Source organism: Scyliorhinus torazame, chromosome 2 (genome assembly GCF_047496885.1).
Source record: "Scyliorhinus torazame isolate Kashiwa2021f chromosome 2, sScyTor2.1, whole genome shotgun sequence".
Lineage (NCBI taxonomy): Eukaryota > Metazoa > Chordata > Chondrichthyes > Carcharhiniformes > Scyliorhinidae > Scyliorhinus > Scyliorhinus torazame.
In genome coordinates this window covers 290,497,395-290,519,814 of record NC_092708.1, presented here as the reverse complement: position 1 = coordinate 290,519,814, position 22,420 = coordinate 290,497,395, and the positions used below count along the sequence as shown (strand labels likewise).

The following is a 22,420-nucleotide window of genomic DNA, read 5'->3' as shown; positions in this document are numbered from 1 at the left end:
TTGTTAAATACATTCATAAATTAAAAGGACAGAATGGAAAGTTGATGCTTCAGTTGAAATTTGCCTTGTGTCTGTGTTTTTGTGAATTGAAATAGATTATCATCCTCAGTGATTTGAAAAATATCTCTTTAAATCCTTGCTTTGTAGAGGAGGTTAGGGTTCATCTCTAACATCTTTATTTGAAGAACAAGATATGTTTTAAGTAGCTTATTAATTGCTGATTAGTGATTTATGCAGAGGTTGATATCCCCTTAATCGAGCCGCAAAAATTAAAAGATTGTGGTGTCATTGCTTGTCTGTAGATGCAATCCTTTTCAAAAATGTTTTTGCTTTTGTAGATGCCCGCCTCGAACCTTTCTACCAGCTCTATGCAAAATTTTTCTGGATGAAAGTGCTCCTGACAATGTATTGGAAGTGACAGCACGTGCCATAACATATTACCTGGATGTATCTGCTGAGTGTACACGAAGGATTGTTGGAGTGGACGGAGCCATAAAAGCACTTTGTAATCGGTTGGTTGTCGTTGAGCTCAATAATAGGACCAGCAGAGACCTGGCTGAACAGTGTGTGAAGGTAATGAACACCTTTCTGTAATTGATACAATTAAATTTAAAAAAAAAACTTGCAACCAGTTGATCTCTGATATTGCTTATTATAGATGAACTTAAAAATAAATGGTGGGAACTGACTTTTCCCTTCTGGAACCTGGAGTCAGATCTCGCACAAACAGATAGATGTACGTTTCCTCGGCCTGATGACTGCTAGGGTCCTATGTGTGATCTGTTTGGGCAGTCTCAATCTAGTTTTTTACTAGGCATGTCACAAAGCTACCTCAATTTCGATGCGAATTGAGGAGAGGCTACAGCCTGACTCTTTGGGAATTACAACAATGTTATACTGGTGCAATGAACATTTTATTCTGTATCTGACCATGCTCTCCCTGACCTGGAACTGCTTGATCCTTGTGTGAAAAGACTTCCTGCCTCGAGCACAACCGTTCTTTATACTGATAACCCTAACAATTGGAAGTGTGCAGCTCTTCGCAGGTGACTCCTCTAACTTTCAGAGATGTCTTGAGGTCAGGCTTCAATCGAATTCAAATTTCAGTTTGACTTTGAATTTTTAAATGTTTAAAGTTACTTGAGTTTTGTTATGGAATTGTAATGAGTGTCTTCTGTGTTTATTGTGCGTTTTCTTTTCTGATTTTGCTCATGATAACCAAGTGGTATTGGTTGTGTCATTAATTGGGCCAGTAAGAAAGCACTTTGGAATCCTGCACTTACAATGCACAAGTTTATTTAATGTAAAAAGAAGGTAAAATTAGATTTGGCATTTGTGCAAACTCATTTGAATTATTCCCTGATAAAATAAAATTTCCTGGGCACATTCTTGCTCAAAAGTAGCGCAATTTTGAATGAATAATTGAGAAAATATGATGCTGCCAAATAATTTATACTTCTAGACTGGTCAAGTTCACCAAACATTTTTGTAGTATTAAATTTTGCAGCAAAAACTGGCCCTTATCCCCTCCTGGAAGGCATAATTGGCATTTCCCAGAAGTTATATAAAAATTGGCTGAGAGGCAGGAAGCAGTGTGATGGTAGAGTGTTTGTTTGTTTGTTTGTTTCTGTGACTGTAAGTCCGGTCCCACAGGGTTCAGTGCTGGTGCCCTCGCAATTTGTGTGGTACATTTAATGATTTGGACGTAAAAGTTTACGATGACACAAAAATTGATGGGATGGTAAATATTTTTTTTTCTCATAAATGTTTTGTTGGTTTTCACATATTATATCACATATTTCAGTTCAGGCATTCAATGACAATGTCATATCTACGTGTAGTATCTTACAAAAGCAATCAAGGCAAAACTAGAATTACAAAGAGGACCGAAGAGGAAAAGCAAAACAAAACCCACACAAATGAGGATCATTGTACATATTTACACCTGCCTGTTTTGGTAGTGGGCCCCATTTGACCAGTCTGCCTCAGTTGCCCTGTCTGTTGTCGGCCCTGGCATGTATTTCCCATTAAATCAATCAATATTTGAAAGAAATGCAAGGTTATGTTTTGAATGTGACCGCCGGATTGGTCTGCGTATCTCAACTGGGGACCTGAATTTCTCTTCCAGGCGCTGATTGATCAATACGTTTCTAATGTTTTCTCCTAGTCACTTAAGATCCAACATTTATTGTTTTCTTAAATTGAAAGATATAAAGAATTAAGCTGTGTTAAACAATGTAAACTGCACAATTTATGGGCAACACGGTAGCACAAGTGGATAGCACTGTGGCTTCACAGTGCCAGGGTCCCAGGTTCGATCCCCGCTGGGTCACTGTCTGTGCGGATCCGGTCTGCACGTTCTCCCCGTGGCTGCGTGGGTTTCCTCCCGGGTGCTCCGGTTTCCTCCCACAGTCCAAAGACGTGCAGGTTAGGTGGATTGGCCATGATAAATTGCCCTTACTGACCAAAAAGGTTAGGAAGGGTTATTGGGTGACGGGGATAGGGAGGGCTTTAGTGGGTCGGTGCAGACTCGATGGGCTGAATGGCCTCCTTCTGCACTCTATGTTCTATATTCTAATTGCTGTTTACATCATTACTGTGTCCTTCAGCAACCACCACACAAGTATTGTTTGTCACTGCTGAAAACTACTTATCCTTTAATTTCTTCATTACTCTTTCTTCAAATGACAACTTAATTTAGAAATTAAGGTTTGTGTTTTGAATTATAATTATGAAGAATTTTTTTATGTCTCTGACTTTTTCATTTTTTATGCTAACTTCTATTCATGCTGTTGACAGTGAAGGTGATTTGTTTTCATAGGTGCTTGAACTCATCTGTACTCGAGAATCCGGAGCGGTATTTGAAGCAGGAGGCTTAAATTGTGTGCTAACTTTTATACGGGATAGTGGTCATCTTGTGCATAAAGACACTTTACATTCTGCGATGGCTGTGGTTTCCAGGCTTTGTGGAAAAATGGAGCCTCAAGATTCATCACTTGAAACTTGTGTGGAGTCTTTGTCTAGTTTATTGAAACACGAAGATCCCCAAGTAAGTAGAGCAAGGACTCAACCGTTCTTTTTATACAGCACTACAGTTTTTTCCAACCCCTTCCGCCCCAATCTGTTCTTCAAAAAAGGCAACGGTTACAGTTGGTTGTTTCTAGGGGTAGTGAGTGTTTAATGCTGTTTGACTATGGCATATCACCAACTGAGTTCTGTTGTCACTTAAGTTTACATCTGTGCAATTTGCAGCAGGGGTTATGACTATGTTCCCTCGTTGATAATTTCTTATTAACCTAGAGACATCAAGGCCCATTGCAGTCCAAATTGACACGAGATGAGAAAGGCTAATGTACACATCTCGTGACCAGTATTGTCAGATTCCTGGAAGGCAGTCGTACTACTCAAAATCACTTTCATTTGTATTTGCATTTTGCTGGAGTAGCATTAAAATGTTTTTGCGACTTTACTCGGTGGACTATAGGCACTCGTAATGGAAGAGGTTAGTTTCTGGTTGATCATTCGACCAACTGATGTTTTGATAATTTCTGGAGTTAATATAATCTCTCCCATTTGCATCCTGTCCATTTCTGTACCTCTAATTGATTGTGTTCTCAGCTTGTTTGCCAATGTGAAAGAAAATTAATACAATTGAGAGTGTGAGTCAGGGCTCCTTTTAAATTTATAGTCATGCTGTTAGTATTCGAGTTTTGTTTGCATTCATCACAAAGTTTGAATTACCACCGTTTATTAGCAGGCCTTGTAGGCAAAGGAACAGTGCTGTATCTTGGCTATTGAGACACAACTGGGTACATCAAATAATAGATGCATAGATGTTGGACTGCACTGACTGGGAGGTAGGGCTGCACTAACTGGGAGGTAGGCAGTATAGGGATATGCTCTTCCTTGCTGCACTACTTCCAAATGTAGTGTCCCAAAATGCTTGTGTAATTTATACAGTCGGCTTGTGCTTCAGTTTTGTTGATTAGGATTCCCAGACTGGAAATTATGAAGAGACACTGTTTAACATAATGGAGGAGTGATTTCTGAGCAGGTATCCAAAGAGAAAACAAATGTGTTGCTTTCTAGTTCGGTAGCTTGGGCAGCAGCTAAAATTCAAATGTTTCTATTTTACAGTGTTACAGAACAGAGGGATCAAATTAACATTACTTGGCTCTCTCAAATATATTCATCTTCAAAGTTTTGGTTAATTTTAAAGAAAGTTTCAGATATTTAAGGACCGAGAAGTTTTAATTGTACGCTTCTTTTGACTAGTAAGAGTGGCAAAATATCCAAATAGAAGATTGACCTTTTCTTTCTTTCTTTCAGGTGTCAGATGGAGCTTTGCGTTGTTTTGCTTCCTTAGCGGACAGGTTCACTCGTCGTGGAGTTGACCCAGCTCCTTTAGCAAAACATGGGTTGACAGAAGAGCTGCTTTCTCGAATGGCAGCAGCAGGAGGTTTAGTGGCAGGAGGGTCTTCATCTGCTTGTAAACCAGGCCGTACTTCCACAGGAGCAACTCCCAGTGCAGCTGATTCAAAACTGAGTAACCAAGTATCAACAATTGTCAGTCTGCTTTCCACACTCTGCAGAGGCTCTCCTGTTGTGACGCATGTAAGGATTCTACCCCTTTTTTTCAACTCCCGGTTAATGCATGTATTTGTAACAAAACTATAGAAAGGTGCTAAACATTTACGCATTTGAAAAATGTATACAAAATCATTAGAATTATAGAATTTACAAATCAGAAGGCAGCCATTCGGCCCTTCAAATCTGCACTGGCCCTTGGAAAGAGCACCCTACTTACGCCCATACCTCCACCCTATCCCCGTAACCCTGTAACCCGACCTAAACTAAGGGCAATTTAGCATGGCCAATCCACCTAATCTGCACATTTTTGGACTGGGGAGGTAATCCGAACACCCGGAGGAAACCCATGCAGACGGGGAGAACGTGCAGACTTCACACAGATAGTGACACAAGCCGAGACTCGATCCTGGAGCTGTGAAGCAACTACTGTGTGAAGCAACTGTGCTAACCACTGTGCTACCGTGCTGTCTTAAACCTGTTAAACTTATTACGATTATGTTTCTTGATGGGATGTGTTTCAAATGTTGCCAAAATTTTATTGATAAAATAAACACCATACTATGATATTCATAGGAGGATCTTGGAACCCTGGATAAAGTGGGTTTTTTTTCTCCAGATATGATTAATGTTCAATTTATAATTGGATTTATTCGCAACTTCCCTGAAGTAGGAATTGAAGCACATGATTTCAGTGCTGCATTTGAACCTGAAATCAAAATCATATGAAACATAATAATGGAAAATGCTGGAAATACGTAGTATGTCAGGTAGCATCTCTCGAGAGGAACAGAGTTAACATTTCAGATCGATGACGTTGCATCAAAACTGATCAAATCACAGATTTAAAATCAGATGTCTCTTCATAGCTCAAAGTAAAATGAAGCATTTATCAGTATTCTTGTACCACAGTAGGCAGCCATATTTGATTAGGTTGGAATTCTTTACACCCTGTCCAAAGGTTTGTGTTTGATTGTCACTGTTGTGTTAATAAATGCTTTCTTCCTAGGATTTATTAAGATCAGCGCTACCAGACTCAATAGAAAGTGCACTACAAGGTGATGAAAGATGTGTGCTTGACACTATGAGATTGGTGGATCTACTTCTGGTATTACTTTTTGAAGGGCGTAAAGCTTTGCCAAAGTCCAGTGCTGGCTCCACGGGCAGGATACCTGGCCTACGGAGGTTGGATAGTTCTGGGGAACGTTCTCATCGACAGCTTATTGATTGTATCCGTAGTAAAGACACTGATGCATTGATAGATGCTATTGATACTGGAGGTAGGTAAATGTAACAATTGCAAATGTTGTAGTTTATTAAGACAAAATGTGCTTTTCCCCCAAACTAATTCCTGTTTATGACTTGTGTAGCGTTTGAAGTGAATTTTATGGATGATGTTGGCCAAACTCTCTTGAATTGGGCCTCCGCTTTTGGAACTCAGGAAATGGTAAGAAAACTTTAGAACATGCCTTAAAGTCTGTGCTTCATTCTCATAAATATTGGTGTGAATGGAAAAATAATCAACTTGAAAACAGTAATTTTGTCTTAAAATTGTTAGTGAGGCACCAAATTAGGTATTTCTTAAAAAAAAAAAATATCTCCTATGAATATTAAAAATTGAGCAGGAAAGCTTGACATCAGAATGGCTTATCTTTCCAGGTGGAATTTCTTTGTGAGAGGGGTGCTGATGTTAATAGGGGTCAACGGTCCTCATCTTTGCACTATGCAGCTTGCTTTGGAAGGCCACAGGTTGCAAAGGTATGATTTTATTATTTTCCTGTAGTTGACTATTGTAGAAGTAAAGCTTCCTGTTAAGTTTCTTGATTAAAAAGTACTGCGTAGATTTGTTGGGTTAGGGAACAGCTTTGAAAACAACCAGCATCACAATTGCTATGCATAGACTCACTTGAAAACACTGTGTTATGTAAAACCGTTTCTGTGCTGATCACATGCAGGATGAATGACCACAAATAAATTACTACGGGGTACAACGTCTCAATCTTCACAAAGCTCCTGTTTAACCATCTTATAGATAGCCTCATGGATGATGTCCTCCTGTAATTACAGTATGGTTTTAGGGCTAACTGTAGGACAGCTGATATGTTTGTAGCAAGACAGCTACAAGAAAGAAAAGCACAGAGTTAAAAGAGGATCTAAAAGTGCATTTCATAGAGCAAGTTAAAGCGTTTGACAAGGAGTCAACCTGGTCTGTGGCACTTGTTCACCTTGCTAGGATATTTAAATGAGTTAGTACACATCATGCATTATGGCAGGGATCAGCATATTTGTGCCTGTGGTGCGATGACTAATTTTGTGATAATCAGTAGGTTAAACGCAAGTAAAAACATAAGAAGTGGGAGCAGCAATAGGCCATTCAACCCATCAAACCTGCTCGGCCATTTAATAAGAGCTTGTGGAGTCGGCTCGAGGGGCTAAATTGTCTACTCCTGCTCCTAGTTCTTATGTTGTAAGAAAGAACTATTCTGTCTTAATCCGCCTTCCAGCTCTTGGTCTGTAGCCTTGAAGGCAAAAGCACCTCAACAACAAATCTGGTGTTCTTGATTAACAGGCGGATTTCAAGGGCGGCACGTGGCGCAGTGGTTAGCACTGGGACTACGGCGCTGAGGACCCGGGCTCGAATCCCGGCCCTGGTCACTGTCCGTGTGGAATTTGCATATTCTCCCCGTGTCTGCGTGGGTTTCACCCCCACAACCCAAAGATGTGCTGGGTAGGTGGTTTGGCCACGCTAAATTGCCCCTTAATTGGGGGGGGGGAGGGGAATTTCTTTATTAATAAGGGGAATCGGGGTTATGGGGAGAAGACAGGAGAATGGGGATGAGAAACATGTCATGGCAGAGCAGACTCGATGGGCCGAATGGCCTAATTCTGCTCCTATATCTTATGGCCTGAGATCATGCCTGATTTGATTTGTGGCTGTAACACCACTTTCCGGCCCCGATTCCCTGGGAGGTCAAAAATTAATTTAATTCATCCGTGGACATATTCAGTCATTCATCCATCATTGTTCTCTCAAGTAGTCGATTCCAGTGATTAATGTCACAAAAATAAGAAATGTGGAACAATCTCAGCAGGTCTGATAGAATCTGTATTGCGACCATAGAGTTTTTCTTTCTGGCACCTAGGGCAGCATTTTATGGCCCACTCGCCACCAGGACTGTCCGTTTCTGCTGAAAGTCAATAAACGTTTAGCTGCGAATCTTGCGGTAGGTCCCACCACAATGGGGCCACAAAATCTCGGCCCTAATCTTTCTGACACAGAGCCACATGAGGAAATACCTAAGGCAGGTAACCAAACATTTGGTCAAAAAGGTTGGATATTACAGAATGTCTTAAAGGAGGAAAGAGAGGTGCAAAGGTTTAAGGGAGGAATTTGAGAGCTCAGGGCCGTGATGGTTGAGGACACAATGACCAATTGGAGAGGGTCAGATTTAAGGAGCACAGATACTTTGTAAAGTTGTCAGACTGCAGGAGACTACATTTAGGGAGGAGGGAAGCCAGGAAGGGATTTATAAACAAAGATGAGAACTTTAAAATTGCCTCTGGTACTAGTGTAGTTCAGTAAGCACAGATGATGGATAGACACGGTTACCCGTGAGGGCGGCACGGCACAGTAGCACTGTTGTTTCACAGCGCCACTGTCCCAGGTTCGATTCCCGGCTTGGGTCACTGTCTGTGCAGAGTCTGCACGTTCTCCCCGTGTCTGCGTGGGTTTCCTCCCACAAGTCCCAAAAGACTTGCTGTTGGGTGAATTGGACATTCTGATTTCTCCCCCCCAATGTTCCCGAACCGGTGCCGGAATGTGGAGACTAGGGGCTTTTCACAGTAACTTCATTGCAGTGTTAATGTAAGCCTACTTGTGACAATAAAGATTATTATTATTAAACAGGAATTGACACACGACCAACAGAGTTTTGGATGAGTTAGATTGGAAATGCAATTATGAAGCATTTGGAAATGTAAGGTATACCCAAGGACAGCCAGTGTAGAATTGTCGACCATGTGTTATTTGACACATGTAGTTATTTTTGGAGAGGACTGAACTGATAGATAAAGTAAAGTCGTTTATGAGTTTTAGTTTAAGCTTTTGATAAAATGCCTCATTGGGATTGTTATAAGATTCCTGCATGCGGCATAAATGTAAAATAGAAGTATGGATAGAAAGTGGGTTGATGGACAAAGAATGAGGGGAAATGGTGCTCTTTGAAATGGTGTACTCAAGACAAGTCCTGGTTCCATTTTTGTTTTCCTGGGACATGCGAATAGCATTAAAATGTTGGTGTAACATGAAAATAGGGGGTTTGTTAAATGGTGAGAGGACTGTAAACCACCGTCAATATACATGGGCAGATTAGTGAATGTACTAACTTGTCGACCGAGACAAAGACTCCACTAGAGGCCAGGCTGACATGGTACAACTCACTTTATTCCACACTAGTCACAATAGTCACTCCTCTCCCCGCAGGGTCTCCTTCCAGGTTGGAGTTTATATTCTGTGGGGTGCTCCTCCAATTGGGAGGAAGCTCCACCCCCTAATCACCTGAGTAGCTCATACTCATCAACTAGTACTTCATTAGCTGCAAAATTTGAGATGTAGGATGCTATATAAGGTCTTTTTTCCTGAAAGTGCGAATGCAAAAAGATAAAGCCTGTGTGCAGTTTGGGCCCCTTCACTTGCACAGACATTAAATACCAGAGTGGAAAACTATGGTGTTGAGGAGAGACTTGAGATACTGGGATTATTTTCACTGGAGCAGAGAGAACTAATTTAATTGAGGGTTTTAATAGTAATATCTGAGGTTGTGAAAGTGTTATATAAATGCAAGATGATTATTTTCCCGATTATCTTTCTATTTAACATTCTTTATATTCTAACTCATTGTATGAAATTCCTTCCTCAAGCTTCTGCTTCCATTGACAGTGATTTAAACAAATGTTTTTCCTTTGGCTGAAAACCAGTTGTAAAGTAATATAAACACAACCAGGTTGACATGAGCTATCAACATGTTCATTCCCGTGCAGATTTTTAACTGGATAGCTAGTGTGGGGTTAATCTCATTAGTAATTCACAGACTTAGTTGTCTGCGTCTTTTATTGCCTATTTAAAGCATGTCAATTAATGGATAGTCTCATAATGGGGACGTTAATTTGTGGCCCACAAAATTAGTATTTAATGAGAATGTTTGAATAAAGGGATCTACGTAATGTCGGGTGAGGAGTTGTTAAGAAATTTTAATTATGTTGAATTTAGTGAGTGAAAATCTTGGCATTATTTTTTTAATAGACTCTGTTGCGGCATGGAGCAAATCCAGACCTACGTGATGAAGATGGTAAAACACCTCTGGACAAAGCACGCGAGAGAGGTCACAGTGAGGTTGTGGCTATATTGCAATCTCCAGGTTAGAAATCTTGTTTAACATCAAGTCAAAATAAAAATTCCTGCTTATTGATGACGTCAAAATTGGACAGATATAATTGTAGTACGGACAACATTTAATGCTACAGATCATTTTAATATGTACGCTTAAGAGGATGTTACACTAGCTGCTTCCAGTGCATTGTGCTTATGCTGTGCCCACTGGCCCCCCTTTTAAAACATTAAAATTTTAACTTGAACAGGAGTTTGTGTTTTTTCAGAAGATGAACAATAGGAACAGGTCACGCCGCCTCCCAAACCTGTTCTGCCATTCGTTTACATCTGGTCTGAACTTTAAATCAATTCCACTTTCCTGTCCTAACTGCACATTCCGTGATGCTGTACTGTCAAAAAATCTATCAACCCCGGTCTTTAATATATTCAACATCTGATCATCTATAGTCCCTTGAGTAGAGAATTCCAAAGATTCACAATAGAACATAGAACATAGAACATTACAGCGCAAGAAATCTTCTCCGTCCAAATGGCTTCAATAGCATACTTCTAAAAAGCCTCAGGATTGCTGCAATTTCCCATTAATCAATTGATGTCACATTGGGCCTTGTCTGCAATGTACTGACCAATATTCTTTGCTGCAGATTTATATGGTTAATAGCATTTCTGTTACCATTTTAGTTGTTCAAGAATTGAGGTTTTTGAATATGTGAGATCACCGCCATGCCATAAGCCTGTGGGCCTCCACATGGCAAGTTCCGCTATATGTAGAAATGCGGCACTTATTGCCCAAGGGACTTCTTTATAAGTATGTGCACATCCTGGTCTTTACAGTATAAAATTCCTAAGCAGCAGATATTTCTGACAATTTTTAAATAAACGATAACTTGCTAGCTGTACTTTACTCTCCAGAAGGGTTGTAGTTGGCAATCTTTTTTGTAAAGTTTTGTTGCGGTTGGAGAAACTGAAGTCTCACGCTATTGCTTTTTCTCTCTCTCGCCCTTTGCCCAAGCTAACTGAGTCTTAACAGTTTGAAATTGCATTAATCTGTTCCGGGTGCGGCTATGCAGAGCTAGGTCGCATATTCGGCAGCTCCTGCTTGGAACGGACTTTTGGGCTCTTTTACAGGGCCCCCACGGCATTTGTTTGACATTTCCCGGTGTGGGAAGAAGGCTGCAATATTCCCCCGACAGTGTCCCCCAGGAAGGGTATGTCTCTTGGTTGCCAGACACACGCAGAAACAGTAAAAGATTTGGCTGCAACTGCAGGATAAACAGGGCCTCTTCCAGCATGCAGGTGGGGGAAGGGCAAGCTTAAAGCTGCAAGCTGACCTGAGGGCCTGTATCAAAAGTGAATTCTAGCAGCAGAGGGAACAACTGTGAAAAGACCTCATCAAGGCCACTGAAGGGACTTCCGGTTGCGGTGATGCCTAGCTAGCCGCACGCTTCGGCGGCTCCAGCTCCGACGGACCTTCGGGCTCTTTTAAGAGCCCCAACGGGGAATTTTTCGACGACGCAACCCGGTGTGGGGCGTGTGAGAAGGGAGTCCCCCCCAAACGAAGGAGGAAAAAACCGGCGGCGGCGGCTGCAGCACGAGGAATCGTCGACCAAAGGGTCAGAAAGAGAGAAGTACAAGATGGCGGCGGAGAAAGCGCAGGCGACATGGGGGCCTGAGCATGAAATTGTGAGACGGTGCGTGGAGCTGCTGAAGAGGGAGGTGCTGACCCCGTTGCTACAGGCAATTGAGGGGCTCAAGGAGACATTAAAGACCCAGGAGACAGAGCTCCGTGTGGTGGAGCAGAAGGTGACAGATATTGAGGACGAGATCCTGGGCCTGGCGGTTAAGACACAGACGCACGAGGCACTTCATAAAAAGTGTACTGAAAGGATCGAAGCCCTAGAAAATGGAGCGCGAAGGAAGAACCTTCGGATACTGGGTCTCCCTGAGGGTGTGGAAGGAGTGGACTGTGGAGCGTACGCAAGTACGATGCTGAGCTCACTGATGGGTGCTGAGGCCCCTACGGGCCCCTTGGAGGTGGAGTGGGCAAATCGGATTCCGGCGAGAAGACCAAAAGCGGGAGAACCACCCAGGGCGATAATCGTGCGATTTTACCGCCTTAAGGATAGAGAAGAGGTCCTGAGATGGGCTAAAAAGGTGCGGAGTAGCAGATGGGAGAATGCAGTGGTACGGGTATACCAGGATTGGAGTGCGGAGGTGGCAAGAAGGAGGGCGAGCTTCAACCGAGCCAAAGAGGTGTTGCATAAAAGGAAGGTGAAGTTCGGGATGCTGCAGCCGGCAAGACTATGGGTCACGTATCAGGAGAGACACCGTTATTTCGAGACGGCGGAGGAAGCATGGACCTTCATCAAAGAAGAGAAATTGGATCGGAACTGAGGGACTGATGCTGCGGGAACTGTTATTGTTAATGTTACGGTGGAAGTTAATTGAGAAGTAAACAGGGAAGGGGGGAGACATTGGGGAAATGTGGGCGCCGGTGAGGGGGGAAAGACGGGACATAGTTGGAGAATGGGGAAGGGGAGGGGGAGGGGAAAGGGAGCTGCGCCATAAGAGGCGGGTCAGGTAAAGGGATGTTCCCGCACCAGAAAGAATAAGGCGGGAAGACAGGCGCAAGGCGGATGGGAGTTCCCCACATGGGGGGGGGGGTCGAGGAGTGAGCAGGAGTAGCCGGGGTCAGTTGAAGTCAGCTGACTTACGGAAGTAATATGGGGGGAGCAATCATGCTAGAAAGAGATCTAGCGGGGAGGGGGGAGGGGGGGGGGGGGGGGGGGGGGGACAACTGGGTTGCTGCTGCGGAAATCCAAAAGGAAATGGCTAAAGAGTGGGCGGGCGGGGATGGTGTGCGACGCTGGGGGAGCGAGCGGGAGCGCGGAGGCGGGATATGGGACTGGCCTAGAGAAGGTAATGGCTAGTCGACACGGGAGGGGGGCAGGTAGCCCCCTAGTGAGGCTGATCACGTGGAACGTGAGAGGCCTGAACGGACCGATAAAAAGGGCCAGAGTGCTCGCGCATTTGAAAGGACTAAGGGCAGACGTGGTTATGCTCCAAGAGACGCACCTAAAGGTGGCGGACCAAGTTAGGCTAAGGAAAGGATGGGTGGGACAGGTGTTCCACTCAGGACTGGACGCAAAGAATAGAGGGGTGGCCATTTTGGTGGGGAAACAGGTCGCATTTGAAGCAAAGAACATCGTAGCAGATAGCGGAGGTAGATATGTAATGGTGAGTGGCAGGCTGGAGGGAATGGAGGTCGTGTTGGTTAACGTGTATGCCCCAAACTGGGACGATGCGGGATTTATGAGACGGATACTGGGGCGTATACCGGACCTGGAGGTAGGAAACTTGATTTTAGGAGGGGACTTTAATACGGTGCTGGACCCGGGGCTAGATAGATCCAGCTCAAGGACCGGAAGAAGGCCGGCAGCGGCCAAGGTACTTAAGGGGTTTATGGACCAAATGGGGGGAGTGGATCCATGGCGATTTCTTAGACCTAGGGCTAGGGAGTTTTCCTTCTTCTCCCATGTCCATAAAGTGTACTCCCGGATAGATTTTTTTGTTTTGGGAAGGTCGCTGATCTCTAGGGTGGAAGAAGCTGAGTACTCAGCCATAGCGGTTTCGGATCATGCCCCACATTGGGTGGACCTGGAATTAGGAGAGGACAGGGAGCAGAGAACACTCTGGCGATTAGATGTGGGACTGATGGCAGATGAGGGAGTGTGTGCAAGAGTGCGGGGGTGTATTGAGAGATATCTGGAGGTCAATGACGACGGCGAGGTCCCTGTGGGAGTGGTCTGGGAAGCACTAAAAGCGGTGGTCAGAGGAGAGCTGATTTCTATTGGGGCCCACAAAAGGAAAACAGAGGCCAAGGAAAGGGAAAGGTTACTGGGGGAGATTTTAAGGGTGGATAGGGAATTTGCAGAGACCCCGGAGGAGGAATTGTACAGGGAGAGGAGACGACTCCAGACGGAATTTGACCTTCTGACCACCAGAAAGGCGGAGGTACTGTGGAGGAAGGCACAGGGGAGGAGGTATGAATATGGGGAAAAGGCGAGTCGCCTGTTGGCTCATCAATTGCGAAAGAGGGCAGCAGCGAGGGAGATAGGAGGAATTAGAGACGAAAGGGGAGACACGGTGCGAAGGGCAGGAAAGATAAATGAGGTGTTCAAGACCTTCTATGAGGAACTGTATAGGTCTCAACCCCCAGAGGGAGAGGAGGGGATGCGGCAGTTCCTGGACCAATTGAGGTTCCCGAAAGTGGAGGAGCGGGGGGTGGTAGGCCTGGGGGCACCGATTGGGGTGGACGAGGTTATTAAGGGACTGGGAAGCATGCAAGCAGGGAAGGCCCCAGGACCAGACGGGTTCCCGGTGGAGTATTACAGAAAATATGTGGACTTGTTGGCCCCGTTGATGGTGAGGATGTTCAATGAGGCCAGGAAAGGGGGGACTCTACCCCCGACGATGTCGGAGGCGACGATATCGTTAATTTTGAAGAGGGATAAAGATCCGTTGCAGTGCGGGTCCTATAGACCCATTTCATTGTTGAACGTGGACGCCAAATTGTTGGCAAAGGTACTGGCATCGAGGATAGAGGACTGTGTCCCGGGGGTGGTGCACGAAGACCAGACAGGGTTCGTAAAAGGGAGACAACTGAATGTTAACGTGCGACGACTATTAGGGGTGATAATGATGCCCCCAGTGGAGGGGGAGGCAGAGATAGTGGCGGCAATGGACGTAGAGAAGGCATTTGATAGGGTGGAGTGGGAGTATTTATGGGAAGTGTTAAGGAGGTTTGGGTTTGGGAACGGGTTTATTAGCTGGGTTAGACTTCTTTATGGGGCTCCAACGGCAAGCGTAGTTACAGGTCGACATAGATCGGAGTATTTCCGACTATATAGGGGAACAAGACAGGGATGCCCGCTGTCTCCATTGTTGTTCGCGTTGGCAATTGAACCTCTGGCCATGCCGTTGAGAGACTCCAGGAAATGGAGAGGGGTGATTAGAGGGGGAGAAGAACACCGAGTCTCGTTATATGCGGATGATCTATTGTTATACGTGTCGGACCCAGCGGGGGGAATGATAGAGGTTATGCGAATTTTGAGGGGGTTCGGGGATTTCTCTGGGTATAGGCTAAACATGGGGAAGAGTGAATTATTTGTGATACATCCAGGGGACCAGAGTAGAGAGATAGAAGGCTTGCCTCTAAGGAAAGTGGAAAGAAACTTCCGATACCTGGGGATTCAGATCGCTAGGAGCTGGGGAACCTTGCACAGACTTAATCTGACACGGTTGGTAGAACAAATGGAGGAGGACTTCAAGAGGTGGGACATGCAGCCTCTATCGCTGGCGGGCAGGGTGCAAGCAATTAAGATGATGGTCCTCCCGAGGTTCTTATTTGTATTTCAATGTCTCCCTATACTAATCACCAAGACCTTTTTTAATAAAATAGACAGGAGCATCACGAGCTTCGTGTGGGCAGGGAAAGTTCCGAGAGTAAGGAGGGGGTTCCTTCAGCGTAGTAGGGACAGAGGAGGATTGGCACTACCGAACTTGGGCGATTACTATTGGGCCGCCAATGTGGCAATGATACGTAAATGGATGATGGAGGGTGAGGGAGCGGCGTGGGAAAGACTGGAGAGAAAGTCCTGTAAAGGGACGAGTTTAGAGGCGCTGGTGACGGCGCCGCTACCGATCTCACCTAAAAAGTTTACCACGAACCCGGTGGTGGCGGCAACATTGAATATCTGGGGACAGTGGAGGCGACAGAGAGGGGTGCGGGGAGCCCTGGTGGGGTCCCCAATCAGGAACAACCATAGGTTCGCCCCAGGAAGAATGGATGGAGGATTTCAGAGCTGGTTCCAGTTGGGAATTAGGAGGGTGGGAGATTTATTTATAGATGGGACTTTTGCGAGCTTGGGAGCATTGGAGGAAAAGTATAAGTTGCCCCGGGGAAATTTCTTGAGATATATGCAGGTGAGGGCATTAACTAGACAACAGGTGAGGGAATTTCCGTTGCTCCCGACACAGGGGATACAGGACAGGGTGCTTTCAGGGGTGTGGGTCGGAGAGGGCAAGGTGTCAGAGATTTACCGAGAGATGAGGGAAGAGGGGGAGGAGTCGGTGGGCGAACTAAAAGGAAAGTGGGAAGAAGAACTAGGGGAGGAGATAGAGGAGGGTATGTGGGCTGATGCCCTAAGCAGGGTAAATTCCTCTTCCTCATGCGCCAGGCTTAGCCTGATTCAATTTAAGGTGCTACATAGAGCACACATAACGGGAGCAAGATTGAGCAGGTTCTTTGGAGTGGAGGACAAATGTGGGAGGTGTGGCGGGAGCCCGGCAAACCACGCACATATGTTTTGGGCATGCCCGGCACTGGAAGGGTATTGGAAGGGAGTGACGGGAGTGATTTCGCGGGTGGTGAAGGCCCGGGTCAAACCAGGCTGGGGGTTAGCTCTATTTGGAGTTGCGGAAGAGCCGGGAGTGCAGGAGGCGAAAGAGGCCGACGTTGTGGCCTTTGCGTCCCTAGTAGCCCGGCGCAGGATCCTACTCATGTGGAAGGAGGCGAAACCCCCCGGACTGGAGGCCTGGGTAAATGATATGGCGGGGTTCATTAAACTGGAGCAGATAAAGTTTGCCCTGAGAGGATCGGCTCAAGGGTTCACCAGGCGGTGGCAGCCATTTCTCGACTACCTAGGGGAACGTTAGAGGGAAGACAGATGACCAGCAGCAGCAACCCAGGGGGAGGGGGGGGGGTTTAGTTTAGGTCAAAGATAAAGGGGTTTTGTTACTTGTGTATTGTTTAAAATTTCTGTATTGTTATTGTTGCGTTTGCTTTGTAAGAGGGGAAAAATTGTTGTTTGGGGAAAAAATTTCAATAAAACATTTATAAAAAAAAAAAAGAAATTGCATTAATCTGTAGCACAAACAAGCCAAAACTTGTCACTAACTGCCAATATTTTTGGAGAGGCCATAAGAATGATTAGAAAATGAAGGAATTACACAATTGCAGTTAGGAAAACTCTCCAAATTGGTACATTGAGACAGTTGCATTCTACATCGGCTTGTACTGTACTTGGCAATTTGAGTCCTGGATATATTTGAGTTGGGTGCTAAGAAGAAGGAGTGAGTTGTATTCCTTTGCAGTGCCATTCCTTCTATTGTGCATGGGATTTCCCCAACAGAGTAAAACATGGTCAAATGATGTATTTTAATTGTAATGCCTTTAGGAGATTGGATGTGCCCAGTGAATAAAGGTGAAGATAAGAAAAAGAAAGATGCCAACAGAGAGGATGACGATGGAAATGAACCAAAGGGAGATCCTGAAATGGCCCCATTATACTTGAAGAGGTTGTTGCCAGTATTTGCACAGACGTTTCAGCAAACTATGCTGCCATCCATCAGGTATATTTTTCAAATCAGTGACCGATTTTTTTGATTATTGACCGGAGCGTTTTGTTGGCAACTTGTAAGGAAAAGCAGTCATAAAAATGTAATTTGGTTTTAATCTGGCTGTTAATGATCTTTGCTAGTAATTTGAAAAATGTAGCCAACAAAGAACCTATGGGTGGAATTTTTGAAATGCTCTAAATGTATTGTGGAAATTGGCATTTTATTTTCCCATTGGGTGCAATGGCGGGCTCCATATCGTCACCTAAATGCATTGTGGAAATTGGCATTTTTCCAAACAGGTGCAATGGCAGGCTCCATATCGTCACCTAATTAAAAACTCCACGTGAAACCTGCCGGATCACTGATGGGCGGCCCTGATTTGCCTGTCCCAACTTGACCTCACTAGTTCCTCAATGTCTTTACCATATTTAAATGGACACCGCGTGCACATTTCTCAACACTTAAGCCACAGGAGCTCTCCATTGTTGAGATGGCCCCAAAGGCAAAGAAGTGTGCTGCCTCCAGATTTAGTGATGCCTCACCTGAGCACCTGCTGAATGCCATGGAGGCCCGCCACGATATCCACTACCCCGGTTCTGGCTGCAGAATAGGCAGCAATGTTCCGAATCCGGCTTGGGAGGTGATGGCAGCCATAATGAGGGCGAATGGTGCCCAGAAGAAGTCTGCCACCCAGTGCCGAAAGAGGATGACAGGTCTCATTTGTTCTGCCAGGATAGGGCAACCATCCCATCACTCAATTCACACACTCACAAGCCCAACACGCATCCACAGTGGTTGCTTCATGGACATCGCTGCTCATTTTCTCATTCTATCCACGGTTGCACTAACTACCAACAAATGGCAACGTTCCGTCTCATTTGCCCTGACATGCGTCTTGCTTACACCCTCTCCATTTATGTCAGCGATCTTGTCCTGCACAGTAAAAGGGAAAGGTCCCAGACTGGGGTTGGTGTGGCGGATACCAAGGGCCTGAGTGACTTTAAAACAGCCAATGTGGTGGCTAGAGATGCCTGCGGTGTAAGCCTACTTGTGACATTAATAAAGATTATTATTTTTAGTCTTCAAATAACTTTTGAAATTTTGAGTGTTTTGAACATTCATTTGTCAGTACTTCTCTGCATAAACACACATGGACTTTGCATCCTTATTTGCACTGGCACAATTGACAAAACCATACCTCAAGAAATCTTTATACTGCTTTGTTCCCGAGTTAAGTTTCTTTTTTTGTCGGCTGTTAACCAGAGGCCCTGGAGCTCTGTACAGTGCTAACCACTTGCACTACTCTGTCCTGTTCTTTATTCTCCTTAGCAGCTCTCCAGCTGATTCAGATATGAAATCCTGACCAGGTACACTGCCTATTTGTGTCTCTGGCCACCTCTTTCTTGTCAGAAAACATCTTTACAATCCCCTCGATTTGCTTGCCAACAGCGGGAAAATGGAAGAAGCTCTCCTCGGCGATTTGGCGCCAGAAGCACGAACATACTTGTACATACGCTTGATGTCAAATGTACGTGCAGGGTGCATGACCTCACTGTTGCTGCTGCTTATGGCCGGATGACTGCGCACAGTCTTCTTTCCTCATTTAAAAGGTGGCAGGGAATGCCATTCTCAATAAAAATGCCAGTAGTGGGCGTTGAGCACTTCCCCTGTAATCAGGACCACCGTGGGCACGCCGCCACCACTCTCCACGACCGCTCGCAGGTCGAGACCTGCACTTTGCAAAACCTGATCTAGGTTATTAATATATAACAGGAAAAGCAAGGGTCCATTACTGACCCCTGGGGAACACCACTAGAAACTTTCCTCCAGCTGAAAAATATCCATTGGCCATTACTCTCTGCTTCCAATTATGAAGCCAATTTTGTATGTATGTTGCTACTGTCCAATTTATTCCATGAGTGACAAAGTTTCTCAAGTCTGTGTGGCATCGTTTTGAATGCCTTCTGAAAGTCCACGTGAGCTACATGAACATCTGGCACAAACCTGCAGGACTTGACTGTCATGGCACATACCAGCTTTACGTTGAGGGAGTGGCACCCTTTCTTGTGTTATAGTGCCAGGGAACTTTGATAACCACATGAGCTCAGTCAATGGCACCCTAAATGTCAGCAAAGGCCAATGCTCTGGTGTCCAAGTGTGCTTGATCTCTGTTGAAGTTGATGTAATTGTGGACCTTGGTTTAAAAAAAAAAGACCACCTGTGACCATATATGTGCACTTGTGTGTGGTGTGTGGAAGTCTGAGAGATCCCACAGATGTCTCTAGTCGAGCCCTGGAAGGAGTTGACCGCGGCTGTTGCTTCCACAGCAACTGGTAGAGAATTTCCTCAAGTTCACATGGTGCCAATTCATGCAGAAATGTCGCGAATGTGAGGTACCATATCCCTGAACATGCAGAGGCAGCAGCGACACTGATTCTCGGTCATCGGCGACATTGATGCATCCTAGGTATAGTGAGGGACACACTGGAGCTGCACATGCAGTGTTGGCAGCAAATGCAGCCATTAAACCATATATGTTTAAAACGGGCATCTGCTTGTGGGGGAAATAAACAATAGTTATTTGCATTCATGACAATTTTAAGCGCTGTATGTATTTCCAGCAGAAAGAGCTGTGCTTACTCCCCCATCAATTACAGATTTTTTTTTTAACGTGGAATGTTGGCGTTGCTGGCAAGACCACCATTTATTGCTCATCCCTCATTGTCCTTGAGAAGGTGGTGATGAGCTGCCCCCTGTCTGAAATCGCATGTCGGCCAGACCAGGCAATTACAGCCGATCATCTTCCCTAAAGATATTAGTGTACCAGATGGGTCTGATGAATCTATTTTGGTCTTTGCCCAAGTGCATATCGTCAGCTGAAAGATCATTCTTTAAAACCTTCCTTCTGTTGTTGCCATTTGAATCCTACTCTTCCCAGCAAACACCCTCTTTCATACTACTTTTTAAATTCTGAATGAGCCACCCAAATAAAGGGTGCTGGCAAAGTGGGAACTCTGGGTGAATCAAGTTGTGTGCAGACTCTCAATACTAAGTCCTAGCATTTGTATTTCTATCTGCATTAATAAAACTGAGTAACTGGTTCCTCAATTGCTCTTTCAATGACAACCCCACAGATCTTCTGGCAGCTTTGAACTTTGTAGGGCAGCACAGTGGCGTAGCCCTGCAGCCTCACGGCGCCGAGGTCCCAGGTTCGATCCCGGCTCTGGGTCACTGTCCGTGTGGAGTTTGCACATTCTCCCCGTGTTTGCGTGGGTTTTGCCCCCACAACCCAAAAGATGTGCAGGCTAGGTGAATTGGCCATGCTAAATTGCCCCATAATTGGTAAAAATAATTGGGTACTCTAAATTGAAACAAAAAAAGCTTTGAGCTTTGTACGCAGACTCCCCTGGAACATGACATTTTGGTTCCCAAACCAACCTTAAAAAGGATCGGGTTACCAGTGTACCCAAAATACATCATAAACTGGCGGTCGCATATAGCGGGAAAATCACATAAGCCTTCTGTAAGAAGTGTTTGTATATTGAGCTTTTTCATTTCCAATTCATGGCGCTGCTTCAATCAGCTTGTAGCTGAGAAATACCAACAAAATGCAAATTTAGAAATTGCTCTTTCTAGAAGGAACATAAAACAAAGCTGCATCTTTTGTTTCCAGGGAGCTTTTTATTTAGGTCAGTACATAGTGGAGAATTGTAGATCTCACTGTTTTGACACTTACCTGCAGGCCCAAGAAAGCTCCAGGCCTCCTGGGCCAACCGTAGTGCTTGTACTTTCTTATAGAAATAAGCGTTTTGTTCTTTTTCCCTTATTCTCATTATATTTGCTTTTTATTCTTAGGTTTTTAAAGTATTTTCTATTAAATTTCTCTTCTATCATCCGGTTGAAGCTGGGAGCAATATTCAAAAAAGCCTTTATCTTTAGCCACTTGAAATTGACCAGAGAGGTCAATGCAAAGATATCAATATTGTTAGAGGCAGGAGCAGAATTCATTTAAACTGGTTGCTCCTCTCACTACCGTCTGTAAACACAAAAGTGTTTTGATTTCTATTTTTTCTCTTTGCGAGTGGGGGTGTGTTATCTGCAACCCTTCAGTTTTGGTGTGATCCAATCCTCTATTAATAATCCCACAGTAAAGTCCAAGATAAGGTAGAATAAGAGGTTTGGTTTATTTTGCATGGGCACATATAAAATGTGGGAAGGGGGTTTGCAATGTCTGCCCTTTTTGCACTGGTACAATAAGTGCAATAAAAGGGGAGAAGGGAAAGAAAGGGGCACAGAGCAAGGTCATGCTAAAAATAAGAGGTGTGGTTTCACATGAGCCCAGAATCAAAAGTCCAGTGGCGTATGCAGCAGGCTGAAATTTCCTGGTCTTCTGACCAGAACAACATATTAATGTTTCCATCTGCAGCTGTTCTCAGATTTTCATTCTTCAGTCCTTAAAAGAATTAATACATTGATTTGATTTAATTCAAATTACCTGTATTGCAAAATGCAGTTTGTAAATTGTTATTTAAACTAGAATGTAAAGAACAAAGCATTTTTGAAGACTTCACTTGATCTTATTTATATTGCTCTCAGTACTGGAAATAACTAATGCATATTGCTCAACTCAATTGTTAGTTTGATGTTTATATTTTTGCATCTATTTTGTAAAGATAAAATTAAACATGTTAAATTATTCCACTAAACTGTAATAATCATTTTTATAAATGTCATCTGTCCCTTACATTAATGTGATCATTTTGCATGAGCTTCAGTTTTTCAGTACAGTATCTCTATGTACCGCTTCCAACGTTTATTTCCCCCTTTAATTTCTAGGAAAGCTAGTCTCGCTCTTGTTCGAAAGATGGTACATTATTGTTCTGAAGCACTTCTGAAGGAAGTATGTGATTCAGATGCTGGCCACAACCTGCCTACAGTGCTGGTGGAAATTACTGCTACAGTCCTAGATCAAGAGGTCAGACTTCACACTAAAAGTTTAAAAGGTTACTTCATATGCTGCAGGTTCTTTGTTTTATATTGAAC

General features: G+C 44.3%; 1 protein-coding gene across 8 annotated transcripts in view; it reads left to right on the top strand.

Annotated features, from left to right (window-relative positions):
- The window catches only part of hectd1 (HECT domain containing 1), a 124,584-nt gene that overhangs the window by 21,940 nt on the left and 80,224 nt on the right, over positions 1–22,420 (top strand). For all 8 annotated transcript variants that reach the window (XM_072488161.1, XM_072488179.1, XM_072488198.1 and 5 more), the window contains exons 3-11: positions 339–573; positions 2,822–3,049; positions 4,330–4,614; positions 5,597–5,867; positions 5,958–6,034; positions 6,247–6,345; positions 9,890–10,004; positions 17,215–17,389; positions 22,214–22,352. In XM_072488161.1, coding sequence (XP_072344262.1) covers positions 339–573; positions 2,822–3,049; positions 4,330–4,614; positions 5,597–5,867; positions 5,958–6,034; positions 6,247–6,345; positions 9,890–10,004; positions 17,215–17,389; positions 22,214–22,352 — 1,624 coding nt within the window. The remainder of the gene's footprint in view (positions 1–338; positions 574–2,821; positions 3,050–4,329; positions 4,615–5,596; positions 5,868–5,957; positions 6,035–6,246; positions 6,346–9,889; positions 10,005–17,214; positions 17,390–22,213; positions 22,353–22,420) is intronic.